This window comes from Echeneis naucrates, chromosome 21 (assembly GCF_900963305.1).
Source record: "Echeneis naucrates chromosome 21, fEcheNa1.1, whole genome shotgun sequence".
In the NCBI taxonomy this organism is placed as follows: domain Eukaryota; kingdom Metazoa; phylum Chordata; class Actinopteri; order Carangiformes; family Echeneidae; genus Echeneis; species Echeneis naucrates.
The window spans coordinates 13,835,124-13,848,868 of NC_042531.1; the positions used below are offsets into that span (position 1 = coordinate 13,835,124).

The 13,745-nt window shown below is 40.6% G+C and overlaps 1 protein-coding gene across 1 annotated transcript; it reads right to left on the reverse strand.

Moving 5' to 3' along the window:
* Positions 1-1,620: 1,620 nt before the first annotated feature.
* pou1f1 (POU class 1 homeobox 1) lies at positions 1,621-10,413 on the reverse strand. Its single transcript, XM_029530825.1, has 7 exons — positions 10,278-10,413; positions 8,509-8,670; positions 7,611-7,709; positions 2,697-2,960; positions 2,425-2,589; positions 1,965-2,025; positions 1,621-1,861 (listed from the first exon to the last, which is right to left on the reverse strand). The coding sequence occupies exons 1-7, from the start codon at positions 10,411-10,413 to the stop codon at positions 1,621-1,623; spliced, it is 1,128 nt and encodes a 375-aa protein (XP_029386685.1).
* Positions 10,414-13,745: the final 3,332 nt, after the last annotated feature.

Genomic DNA, 13,745 nt, shown 5'->3' on the forward strand with positions numbered 1-13,745 from the left:
TATCAAGTGGCAAAGTCAAATAATCATTGGAGCAATGCAGTCTTAAAGTTAATTTGCTATGAAATTTGCTAATGGACATTTAATCTGATATAGAAATGCATGGAAATCAACAGATGATTGAAAAGTATAGTTTCAGCAAACAGCTGTGATGTTTGTGATGTGTAAAATATTCAGTGTCATTTGCAGTAAATGGGGAAAATTTACCAGTATGGCCTTGTGAGAACGAGTTATTTGAGCATTCTGCATCTACTTCTGCAGCACATTTAAATTAAAACTGAAAATAATTTTGTCAAGATCGAGCAATTAAGTTATGCAAATACGTTGAAGATGTTAAACTTCCAAGATTAGTAGGATTCAAGCTTTGGGGCCTCTGTGGCACCCGCACTACGAAGCTCCTCACTAGCTCTATCATTAGTCTGACTTCCCTCTGCAGCCTCAGAAATGGGCTGCAATTGGCAATCCTTCTGCATGTATTTCCCCAGACAAGTGTACATGAATCACACCTGGAACTGCTTGTTCATCTTAAATGAAAACTGGCACATGTAGTTCATTGTAAGACTGGATTTATTGTTTGGGAGACATGAACGGATTAACCTTCCAGAATTCCTTAAAACAAGTACTAAACAGCTATGTCTCAAGTTAAATAAAGGCACTTCATATTTGTCGTTGTATGTGACAGAAATTTCCATAGCTTTTTATTTATTTATTTATTTTTTATTTTTTTCCAGCTCATCCACACACCAGATAAAGGTTATTGATATAACCTAAGTATCAAGGAGGTTGTTTTTTTTCCCTCTACTAAGATGTTTGACATCAGTCATTCCAACTGGGTCAGAGTTGTGACTGGCTCATGGTTTTTATTTGTATGAGATTTTATCAAGGCTGCATCAACATTAGCAGATATGAAAAATGGAATCTGTCTCACAACAAGGAGACATCAGACATCAGCTACATTTAACAAATACTCTCAAATATCCCTGACTTCACAAAAGTTCATTATAGAGCAGCATAATATATTAGCTCTCCAATAAATAGGTTGCTGTAAAACCTTAAATATATTAATATTTTGAGCATGGTCGTATTTATTTAAATAACTCTTCAAACATTTTTCTAAAGACAGTGACAGCTTGAAAAGAAGATACAGAGTCAGAGTGCTAATGCACAGATACGACACACACAGCTACTGTACAAGTCTGCTGATAAGCGCAGTGAACGTTGAACATTTCACGGTTTTTGAAAAGACAACGCTGATTGACAGGAGGATTTATCTGCAATTTACATTATATTCTTGCTCTGTAGCAAACAAGGCACAGTCCGGAGTCAGTAAATCTTAAACGTCAAGACTGGCCACTGCGGCATCAGACCAGCAGCTCATATGCTGTTTATAAAAACAGCATATTCTTTAGTTTTCTGGGAGATATGCAAGTTAAAATACTGCAAAAAGATTTTATGTATTAATTATTAGCTGCAGCTGGGCTCTATTTATTATTAGGCTTTTCTATTTCCTGTGAAGAGAAATCCTCCCGCTTCACACTGGAATGATTAAAACATTTGAAGTAACATATTGTTACCGACTGGAATCACCATCAGTGACGAGACTCCCTCCGTCTGAAGCATCAACTACGCCATTGGCCTTTGTGTTTTACTCATCTGTGCTAGGCAGTTTGGACTGATCTTTGTCATACAAGAGCTGAGGTTGAGGCTGGTTTTAACCCGTTTCTCTCTTTGGCGGCGGTTGCAGAACCAGACTCTGACGACCTCTTTCTCCAGATGGAGGCCTTTAGCTATCCGGGCTATCTCCTGAGAAGAAGGTTTACTTTTCTCCACAAAGCTGCGCTCTAGAGCCTCTTTAGCTCCCAGGCTGCACGGTGGAACAACAGGCAGAGAAGAGACAGAAAGGTAAACTTTACCATGTCATATTTGTATAATATGCTTATTTTTATATTTGGCCCGACAGCCCATACCTGATAGTTGTTCTCCTTTTTCTCTTCCGCTCATTCAGTCCTATTTTATCATTGTATAAGGCTGTAGAAAAGCAAATCTGTTGTTTATTTAGTGTACTTTAGTGGAGAAACAGGAAAAAGCACATAATCAGTTGAGCTGACTCACTAATTGGTGCTGGCTGACCTAATAAATCTGACCTACTGAATAATTGCCAGATCATCTGGCGACAAATTATGACTTCCCTTTAACCTTTGCAGTAAATATTAATATCAAACCTCAGAAACATGCATAAGACAAAAAGGTAGGGAGCCAGTTTTTATTGTAAGATCTTCATAATCATTCAAAGAAAGCCTGGTCATAAGCATAAGACAGTCATTTTACAGATGCAAAGTCTTGTTTGAATGAGATCATACCATTAAAGATTCCTGAGGAGAGTTTTGATGGAGCGGAGTAGAAGTGTGTTAGCTGTGTGTTACCTACCTCCAGCCAGTTCAGCTTCGTTCAGCCACTTTGCCAGGATAGCTTTGAGTTTGCAGGCATTCTTAAAGCTCAACTGCAAATTTTCAAAGCGGCAGATTGTAGTCTGGCTGAACTCTGAGCCGTGCACCGCAGCAAGAGCCTCGCCTACATTAGTCTGAGTGTAGCCTGGAGGTCATAAAGAAAGGGCAGTTCTTTCTTTACACTGGGGCAGGGAAGCACCAAAGTAAGTGCCAACGCAGAAACATTTGTGCTGTGGCGTAAGGGAACTTTACCAAGTTTGATCCTGCGTATTTTGAAGTCGTTGGCAAACATCTCCAGTTCTCTTATCTGTGGCGAGTCCATGGCGGGGGCATCGTCGGGGTCTCGCATGCTCTTCCTTTGAGCTTCGGTTTTCATTTCCCCAACACTGGGGCCCCCAGGGGCCTCATCAGTTGAGAGGAGAGCCGAGGGCAGCGAAGAGAAACTGTGGCTTAATGCACATGAACCACTGCTGAGACCATGATCAGGAAATTTGTACAAACAAGGAGTAAGAGACCCTGGAGAACAAGAGAGAAGGGGAGGGGAAGGAGAAACGAGAGAAAGCTTGAGAGCGGAAAATTAGTTGGTAAAAGACACGAGAGATCCTCACACTGTCATATGGGTGCTATCCCATAACAGCAACTAAAAATAGTTGATGGGCCTGTGTGAGACAGCCTGAACTGTTTGCTCATCATTTTCTATATATTGTATTTTTGAAATAAATGTGACAATTTGTTTAAGCCTATTCAGATCATTTGTCTTAATTTTCTTGTTCCTCAGGTAAACCATGGAACATTTAGCTCAGCAGACACATAGAGGAGGTCGACACTGACACAGGATCTGTCAGACAGGTACCGGGCACAACACCTGCTATGTCGTGAAAAGTGGGCTTTGAGAAATTTTATGTAGTTTCACACTTTGGTCTGGGACATCAGCACATCAAAGATTGTTGCTTTTCATGGGATTGCTCAGAGGGCTGTTAGTTCACATATTACACTCCAGTTTAACTTTTAACCTTCCTTTCCTTGCCCTTAGAGTGCAGCTTATACTTGATTTTCTAAGAAAACTTGTAAAATTTAATTTCATTCGGTGGAAATGGGCTCGCACAGCTTGCACAAACGTCTTACTACAAACACAGTTTTGTTATATGGAACAAACTACAAACAAACCTTGATTTTCAAGGTTATTTATTATTTCAGCAAATGGCTGTTAATGTTAGGCGGTTTTGACGCAGTGGATCATGGTGACTGTTAGTCACTTGCTTTTTCTCAGTATTGATATGATAGATGGCTGCCAGAATACCAGATGCTAGGATGACTAATTGTAATTTGGAATACGATGCTGCCCATTGCATCACTGCTCCACACAGTGGCAGAGGAAAAACAAAAAACGTGACTAATATGACCAAAAAAAAAAGATAAAACAAAAAGTAAATGATTATATTGCTTCATAGTTACCATAGACAGGACAGCAAGTAGCAACTACTGTGTAATGAAAGGCCAAGAGCAGGTCCACTCTTTGTCCTTTGTTATGAAGGTCACATGCTCCTCAGAAGAATTAAACTGGCTGAAACTGTATCTACAATGAACAATGCAACACTCCCCTCTTGTGTTAGTGGAGCAGCAGTGCAAAGTGTATTACATAAAGGCAATTACTGAATTCATTCATTCATTCATACCACTTATCCGTTTCCATTTCCGGGTCGTGAGGTATGCTGGAGCCAATCCCAGCTCACTCTGGGTGAGGGCAGGGTCACCCTGGACAGGTTGTCAGTCCACCACAGGACCAACACACAGAGACAGACAGAGACCAACAACCACTCACACTCACACTCAGACCTACAGACAATTTAGACTCACCAGTTAACCCAAACTTGATGTCTTTGGATGGTGGGAGGAAACCTGAGTACCCGGAGGAAACCCACACAGGCACAGAAAGGCCCCAGGCCAGGAACCGAACCTGTGACCTTCTTATTGTGAGGTAACAGTTATATCGCCGTGCTGCCGACAATTACTGAATTAATCATATAAATGCGTTTTTTAGAGTCTGGTCATTTTAATTTAATGAAAGATACTGAACAGGAAAAATTTCCTGCACTCAGCTGCCAGTTTAACAGTTACGAGTTAAAACAATAACGGTGAAAAAATACCAGTCCTGCAATAAATCCGTTATGATGGTCATAATTTTTGACTCTTTTTTGAGATGTTCAGAGTACCCAGTTTAAACAAACTATTTCTCTCCATATATCATAGATACAGTGGAAAGTATATTCACTCAGAATCAAAATATTATTCATATAGTAGCTCAACTAATCAATATCAACAAGGCTTCATTGAAGCTGCTCATTGACTTTGCCTTTGGTGACAAACCCATAATAATAACTATAATAATATCCCTTCGAATACCCCTGGACAAAATGCTTGTGCTTGTGCAGTGGAACAAAGAAAAGGAAGTTGTCATCGACATGCTGAATTGTTCTGTTGAATCTCTACAGCAGCAGCATTTATGCCAAAAGGCATTGCCAGTTATGAGTTCAGTTCAACATGCCATTCGTCTACCTTCCTGAAAATGCCTAAAATTTTAAGCTCTTTTTTTGTAGTGCTTGGCTGACCTGCTGCCAGTTAAATTCTTATTTGTTTACCATAAAGATTTCCGGCAAAACTCTCCACTCTTGGGAAAAATCACGGTCTCTCAGTGTCCTGGAAGACGTACATGGAATGCTGTGGAGCAAGCTGTTATTTCTCTGCTGGGCAGTAAGCCATAGTCAAAACGCATTCGGGCTCAGTGGATATGTCAAAGCACATCACAAGCCTTTGTTCACATTCCCATGGACCCTCCAACTGTTACTCATGCGCATGGGAGTGAACAGCACCTTAAAGCTGACAGAAAAAACAACAACAACAACAAACAAATGATTTGTCAGGTGACCAAACATATGAAAAACAAATCTGTTTGCTGGAGGCATTCGTAAAAATCTGTACAAAGCTTGTTTTATATTACAGTACAACGTTAGGATGTTTATCAAAGCCTGTGCTAACTCTCATTTTAGCTATTTGAATCAGGTTTTTTCAGCTTATCAAAGAGGCTTCATCACTGGTTGCTACGTCGACTGTGGTCAAAGTGGTTAAAGTCACCTGAGTTCAGACCACCGGAGCCACACGAGGCCAAGTGTAGATGGGAGTGAAAGGTCACACTTTAGGTCCCTCTTTCAAGCGTCCAAAATGTGGACGTCTAGGTTAGCCGTGATTAGTCGGCCCTCCTGTGTTGAGCCATGCATGGTGGCAAGTGGCTGTTTGGTTTCGCTGATGGCTTTATTCAGGTCTGTGCACTCCTCACTGTTTTGGACTACATAGACCATATTGCACACTGCACCAGAAACTGGTTCACCTCAAAAACAGTGAATCAGGTTGTATCAATGTCCTTTTTAATGATCCCGAGGATTAATACCTGAGTTTCCTCACCAGTCAGTGAGAAGTGATGAAGTGAAACCTCTGCAAGAATGTGCAATCAAATTCAATTGCCCTGGATTCAACTCTTTATGAATCTGGCTGTAGGTTTGCTTCCTCTTGCGGCTGACAAGTTTTGTGCATTAAAAAAAGCTCCAAATAGCTGAGAGGAGCTTCAGAGGTGATAATTCACTGTGAGTTCACTAAGCAGCATGAACCCCCATTACACTTAATCATTTCATTGATTTTTAATGGAAAACAAGACCTCAAAAAAAAAAAAAAAGTAGCAAAAGAAATTGCTCTAAAATGTAACAGCCAATTTCTTGTCTGACCTCAGCTCTCATAATTCCTGTTTTCTGCAATGATTTCCGTTTGCACTCAAACATTCGTCTCAGATGTCCTGCTGAGACCTACTGGTAACAGCTTAGTGAACAATTGTGTAATTGTGATTTATGAGAGAGGTTCTCACACCAATTCTGCTACTTGCACATTTCAAGTTCCACCTACAAATTTTCTTGTGGATTTTTTTTTTTTTTTTTTTTCAATACAATTAGTTTGTCATGTCTTCTAATTGTTGGCACTTCCGTTATGTCAAGCGAAGCGACATGTCTTTGTCTTGAACAATTGTCTTCCCACATGTCTTTTCACATTCTTTTCTGAGGCTGTTGACAAAAGCTACAAAAGCTCTCTCTCATGGTGACTGTCAGTGATAGTTGTTCTACCTTCAATCTGGCCTTTGACAGCGCAGAACGGCCGTTCATTCGAGCAACAGAGGATCTTTTGATGGAAGCAAATATGAGCACCTGGTTCATTTAATCCCCTAAATTTTCCGCGCAGCCTTTGACACCACAGATCTTACAATTATATTAGACCACCTACAGCAGTAGATGGATGTCACCCTTTTTATGTTTGAGTCCAACTTTGTAACATTGTCCTGTCTGTTAAAAGAAGCGAAAGTTATGTCGTTTTTAGCTACTTTAGTCTTTGAAAGGTTATCTATCTTTTCTTTCTCTTATCATTACATTTTGAATTATTCAGACCGAATTAGTATGCCGCAATATCATCCTGTCTGACAGAGTCAATGTGTTTCTTTTGGTCTGTGTTCTTCTCTGGGACACAAAAACTACAATGCTGTCACATAGTGGTTTGACACTGCAAAATGCCACCACTGATCCCAAGATGTGGCACACAGTACGAAGAAAGTAGTTACCTATCCATTTAAATGGAGGGAGGACGTGCTTAATGAGGCATTTGTGACTGTATGTCTAAAATGTTTTCATTAAACATATGTTACTGTCAAATTAATTTTAGTTGTCTATGGCACGTATGAAAAAGCTAATTCAAATTGCAGTTGACTGAGCTTGTTAGGATAGTAAATCAGCTGTATAATACTGCTCTTTCACATTTGCCTCAGTGTGAAATTTGTCTTTCTGTGCCATGAAAAACTAACAAATGCCTAAACACCAAAACACATTTCACATAACTCCCTCTATATTCATGTTTTTGATCACTCAACCAGCATGGAGGTAATCTTTGACAGTTATGTTTAACAGGTGTGCTAAAGAGCTCAAGCGTTAGGCGATGTAATCGAGACTGAAATTGATTTTAACTGGTGGCAGATTTAAAATTAAATGGAGAATAAACAAATTGTCTGCTCAGTTTAATGGCTTGAACTGCAGGTCAGGAGACTGAATGATGATGATGTGTGCGTGTGGAGATTACCTTGCAGTGGGTTTGTACTGCTCACCATGTTGGGGTGAGGGACACCACATGTTTGCAGGATACGGGTCTGAGAAATGCTGGCAGATAGCATCTCCTGAGCTGTCGAGAGACGGTGAAAGGGAAAGAAGAGAACATCAGAAAGAGAGAAGAAAACAGAGAGGAGGGCAAAAGAGAGTGGCAGTTATCATCAAAATGCCAATAAACAAAACCTCTATAAAGCATATTTACTTCATCTCTGATACATCTTCAGTGCTATGTGATAGAATGACCCACGTGTCCAGATTGCGAACTGTATTTGATGAGCGTTCCTGTCAAGTGGACCTTTTACTTTCAGTATTTTAGAGATGATGGATGGAACCCAGCCCAGTTTAATCTTAGTAATTCAATCAGACCATGTATTTTGAGACTTGATTTGAACATCATGATGCTTACAAGGATATCGGTCCTCTCATCATAAAGATCTTCAATATGCTATCACCAAATCGATACCACCTGCCTCACCGTGATTCCTCATAAGTATCAACGCCACAAGTACCATTCTAAGTATCACTTTCATCAGCAACCGTCCAAGACCATAATTGTAGTCTAAATAATCTACGATTGGTTTGCTCTTTAATTTTCTTTGATTAATCATTTATTTAGTAAGATACAGAGCCCAAGGTGACACTGTCAGTTTGATTGTTCTGTCTGGAAAACAGCCCAACACTTAATGGTAGACAACCACTTTGCTATGAAATTGATTTATGCACACACTCCATTTATCATGCGAGGAGCTGGAACCAGAGCTTGCTTGATAAATTACTTAAATTCTAAATTGTTTGTCAACAATCCAACAAATTATTTATCTACCAGACTGTCACATCTTTGCTATGTAACAAATACCACCACTGACACTCACCTGCCATCATGCCATAGGTGGCCTGCTGGTTGCTGTAGTGACAGGGAGTGACTGGGTAATGCAGGCTTGGGGGGCTGTTGCCAAGAGTGTTGCCAAGCGAGGAGGTGGACAGATGCATGTGGGGACGCTTGGAGGTCTGACTGAGGGACAGTCCAGAAGATACTGACAGGGACACATGTGGTTACAGTGTGAGCAGATCACAACTGGTCAGAAACCAGAGGGCTTTAGAGGCATGGATGATGGGATCTCAACCGTCCAGACTGAGACCCAGACCTCTGTTTTTAGCAACTGTTACACTAAACACAAGAGGCTTTTTAAACATGACATGAATGTTCTCACTCTTTAAACACCCCCCCCCCCCCCCCAAAATCAGACTAAGACAAAGAATGCCTTTGTAGGACTTGAGAAAGCTGACACTGGTGGATGAAGCAAGTTTCCACAATATTACACCAGTATGGTCGGCAGAACGGGGAGATATGAACAGATTTTGAAGTAGACACTGATTTGAAATATTGTTTACTGTAGATTTGGAGCTTTGTAGAGCCCTGGTTTGACATTAATCTAAAAAGAAACACAGAAGAAGCAGCGAATCAAAACGTACACTTTTAAAGTCGGGGAAGTGGACCTTGAGATGGTTTTTGAAGTGTTTGACTCATTGTGACACCAATTCCCAGCAAGAGGATGACTTCTCTTTGAAGACTCTGTTTGCAGGGCATTGAGAATGCTCCTTTCTGCTAAGTGTATTAAAATACACTTAGCAGAGTTGAATGTGTCGGCTCCCCTGGTAATTATTACTTAATTATTCATGTATTCGTCTTTTTATGCAGCTTACTATTCACGCCCAGCAGTAATGTGTTCATGCTGGTGGAGCTGCAATGCACCCTACACAGGTATAGTTCCTCTGACAGCTATTTGCACAATTTCTGTTTTCCTCTGCCATGTTTCATGCTTTAACCAGAGATCATCAGATTCTCTCCAAACAAACAAACAAACAAAAAAACAAAACGTAAAAACCACAGGGGAAAAACCTGGTGTAATTTTACAGTTTTTTTTTTTTTTTCATTTTGTTACATCATCGCACATTCTCAGGGACTCATTGGAGAACTGTAAAAAAACTACAGTATAGAACTGAAACAATTTCACATGCTGCTACTATGAAAATGTGTGACTAATGTTCTGCATGATGTAATCCAGACTGTTCTGAACACTAACAATTTGCTGGCACTAAATTCTCCCCAATGCTCTATGGAGATAAAAACCTTGGGGATTTTGTCATACTGATAAAATATCCTCCGAGTAATTATCCACTGAGTAGAGACAGCTGGGCCAACCCAGCTGATTAGATGCATTTACATAATTTGGATTGGATTTGAATAAATGTATTTTCAATTCAATTCTTTCTCTGCCCTGCCTGAGTGCACGACTATGCCTTGATAAGGAGGCATCAGCGGGTCAATTATGGGTCTTTAGGAGCAACTTGTAGACATGACTCACCTGCAGCAGAGGAACTTTCTCTATAATCAATAGTGTATTCACCCATTAGGACAAATCCCTGCAGACTGTCTTTGCGCTGTTGCAGCAGGAAAAAGGGACAATACCAATAACCTTTCTTCTGACTGGTTGAAATCTCAGGCTGCGGTGCTTTCTCAACGGTTGTCTTTTGGAAACGGGGATGTTGTCGATATAATGAAAGAACCGATGTGTTTATAGCAAATCAGAGCACATATGTTAAACTTTAGAGGACAGACGGCCCTCACAGCTCTGCTTACCTGCAGAAACCATGCTGTATGCATGGGAGGTGGTTGGCAGGCAGTCACTGCTAGAGGCGTGGTGCATGAGGATTGGCAAGGCTGTGTCTCCTGCCAGTGGGGTAAAAGAGTCTGTGCTGAACGCCTGACATGCCATTCTCTTCTGACCTCTCGCACTCTACTGATCCCAGTGGTACACTGACGTCTGATGTGTTCTCTTGAATGATTTGCCGTCGTAGCGTGCCTTCTCTTGCTTTATTTGGTTTTGCTTCCCATTGCTGCTTTTGCCCGTGCTTTTCTCTCCTCCAGCCTTCCCTGCTGAAATCTGTTTCCTTATCTTCCACGCTTGTGTCTTGTTAATTGCTGTCTTTCGTCTTCTTCGGTTCTCCCTTGTCCTGCCTTGTCTCACCACATCTCGCCGTCCTTCACCTTGTATCGCCTTCTTGCCTTGTCCGTTTCTGTATGGCTCAGTAAAATATGCCTCTCTCTTTGGTCTCAGGTAGAAAACTGTGATGGGTAATTTTTCTTTTTCAGAGAAAATTGATGTAAGTACTTCAGCTTGAACTCCTCACAGTTTTTGGCATGACTATACTTTCAGCTACGATTCTTGCACATGAATGGTGATCAAGTTTTTTCCACTGGCATATCTGCTCAAAGATGTTCCTCAGCTGCTGAGATTTCTCTTTGTAAGAAAACTCCCTGTCTCATTTCTCTGGTAGATATGCAGGTGAGCTGGTCCCTCATACCCTCAGCTTTTTGCCACCCTTGTCCATTGCAGGTATTTATATCCCACCCAGGTACGGCTAACCACCCCTCTCTAAACCTATGAGGCCCCCTGTTTCCTATCGAGCTGTTTACCCCCACCTACCAATCCCATATCCGAGCTGTTATTACCTGTGTTTGTCCTTACCTGTGTTCTTCTCATGCTGCTCCCAAATCCAGGATTAGGGTACGGAGCGGCTAGGAAACCTGATCCCCTCCTCTCCTCTTGCTATCTCTGTGCCCCCCCCTCCTTATTACAGGATTGTTTTATAGAAGCAATGGGAAAGGGTTAGGGTTAGCAAACACTTCATTTGGTTTTTTTAAAAACCAACAATGTCACCTTAAAATCACTTGTACCGCAGATCCTGACATACCTTGCAGCAACTTTGAGGTGTAACTTGAATGTTTATTGTGCGTGTTGACCCATTTTGACCTGAGGTTAGGAGGAATGGCTTTAACCCTACCCATTTAGCCCACGAGCAGAAAATTATCTCAGAAGGAGCTGAAAGAAAGGGTGACTATTGTTTCAGGATGGTTTCCATATTGTGTCAAATGCAGAGCACTCCAGGTAAAGACAATAGGTGTCATCAGGGAGGATAAAGGTTAATCTGGACTGTGTGACCACCATGTGCACTCTGTTGTGTCTGTTTGTATTTGTGTTTATCCTGGATTCTGCTTCACTATTGTTGATGTAGGTGGGCAGCAGGTGGAAAATAGCTTGTGGGTGGCAGGCACGACTCGACTTGCTTCAGCACATAGTGTAAATTTGGATTAGATGAACTTAGTCCCTTTGGCAATGTCATGTTCACATAAATTTTAATTTAATTTCAATGTTTCAGGCATGTTATTGACTCAGGCTTGAATTCCCCAACTGTCTGAAAGATAAATATTAAACTCTTGAGTGGGCTGAGCACTTTAAATTATTTGATTTTTAGCCATTTTGGGAAGACTCCAAAAAGAAATGATATCAAAGTGAAATAATTGTGATTCACATTTGCTGCTTTTGTAGACATTTCAAAATTCTGGTTCAAATACCAATAACATAGAGTCACTTTTATACAACTTTGATAAATGTGGATCTTATATTTATTTATTATATTCATATCTATTAACAGGAATTAATGCTATCATGAAAGCCTTTGACAAACAACCAGGCAAATAAAAATGGACAATGACAAATCCCATCTAACCTATTTCAGTCTTTGGAACATATAGGAAAATGTCTTCATAATATGAAAGAAAGAGAATGTGACAACATAAAAAAATCTCGCCAGCTCAAATAGCATCCTTAAAATACTTTTCTCTCTTCTTTCATTTCAGCCAACTACTCCCACTCAGGCTAAAGACCATCTTCCCAGCTGGCGAATGCAGGCTTATTTTTGCGAACTGAGACAGAACCACCTCTGTTTAATATCAATCTGTATGCTCCTGTAAACCTCACAAACAACCTAGCAATTTTGTTACACATTCAAACTTCACATGGAAAGACACAAAAGATTCCCCACGTTGTTGAAAAATAACAAACAATATTGAACGGGAAAGAAAGAGAGATTTAATGATGATGATGATGATGACGATGTGAAGAGATGTTCATGTTTTGTGGGTAATAGGTAAATGCTGACTTATGCGGACCGTCCTGGGATTTTTTAATTCTGTCTCTGAGACGAGCCAACTGAAATTCGGAAAGACACACACAATATTTACCCACTTTGAACACCTTTTTGAAATATATATATATATATATATATATACATATATTTGAAATTACTACCGAATGAAAGCTTCAAAGCTCTTCAGACGTGAAGACTGCAGGTCCTGTAAATGAGTAAAAAGAAAAGATAATCAAAGGGCGAGGGAATGGAGAGGGCAAACCTTTCCCATGGATAAGAAGACACACACACACAAACACACATGTATGCACATAAAGAGACTAAACTTAATTAGTAAAAAGACTATGAGTCAAAGGGGTTCTCTTAAAGCAGCTGCCCTAGATCCCTTCTCCCTGTCCTTCACATCCCCCTCCCCGCTCCACAGACTCACACACACACACACACACACACACACACACACACACAAAAAAAACAGAAAACACAAAAACGCAACACAATGTTCCAATTTTCACGTTACTCTAGTTTCTCATGCAGGTAATAAACCATCTAGTAAATACCACAGAAACAGAAGTAGTCACACACAGATACAAACACACACACACACACACACACACGCCAAAGACAGCAGATCCACCAGTGCAGTGGGAACAGAGAGCGGTGACACGTTCTCACAGGTATCACATCCATACATACAGTGTACCAGGTGGATGGTGTATGTTTGCATGGGTCTATGTGCATGTGTGTAAAGGTGAACTTGAGAATTTGTCCGAAATGAAATGACATATCTCGAAGGGTGTGCCAACATTTTTGCGTGTACATCAGTCTGATTATGTATGTGTGCGCATCTGGTCTTTACACCACTTGTAGCTGCAGTAAGTAAAGCATCATGACACATTTTGTATGAACCCTAACTGCTCGCTCATTAGGAGTTTAGCAGCCTTCAATGGTTAAACAGCGTCTGAGTGTGTGTAGGTAAAGACATTCATGCACTGCGGTACACTAACACACAGTGTGTGTTATGGTTTGCAATATTATTTTTTGAATCAACAGTCATTTTCCCTGGATATAGGGAGCAGTAATTACAAAATTCTGCATTGATTTTTATACTTTCAATTGA

Bases quoted from the DNA above. Each gene is read 5' to 3' on its own strand.
- pou1f1 (XM_029530825.1), bottom strand. From the start codon at position 10,413: ATGGCATGTCAGGCGTTCAGCACAGACTCTTTTACCCCACTGGCAGGA. The intron at 8,671-10,277 runs GTAAGCAGAGCT...TGTCCCTGTCAG, and splicing joins ATACAGCATGGTTTCTGCAG to TATCTTCTGGACTGTCCCTC. The intron at 7,710-8,508 runs GTGAGTGTCAGT...GTCTCTCGACAG, and splicing joins CACCTATGGCATGATGGCAG to CTCAGGAGATGCTATCTGCC.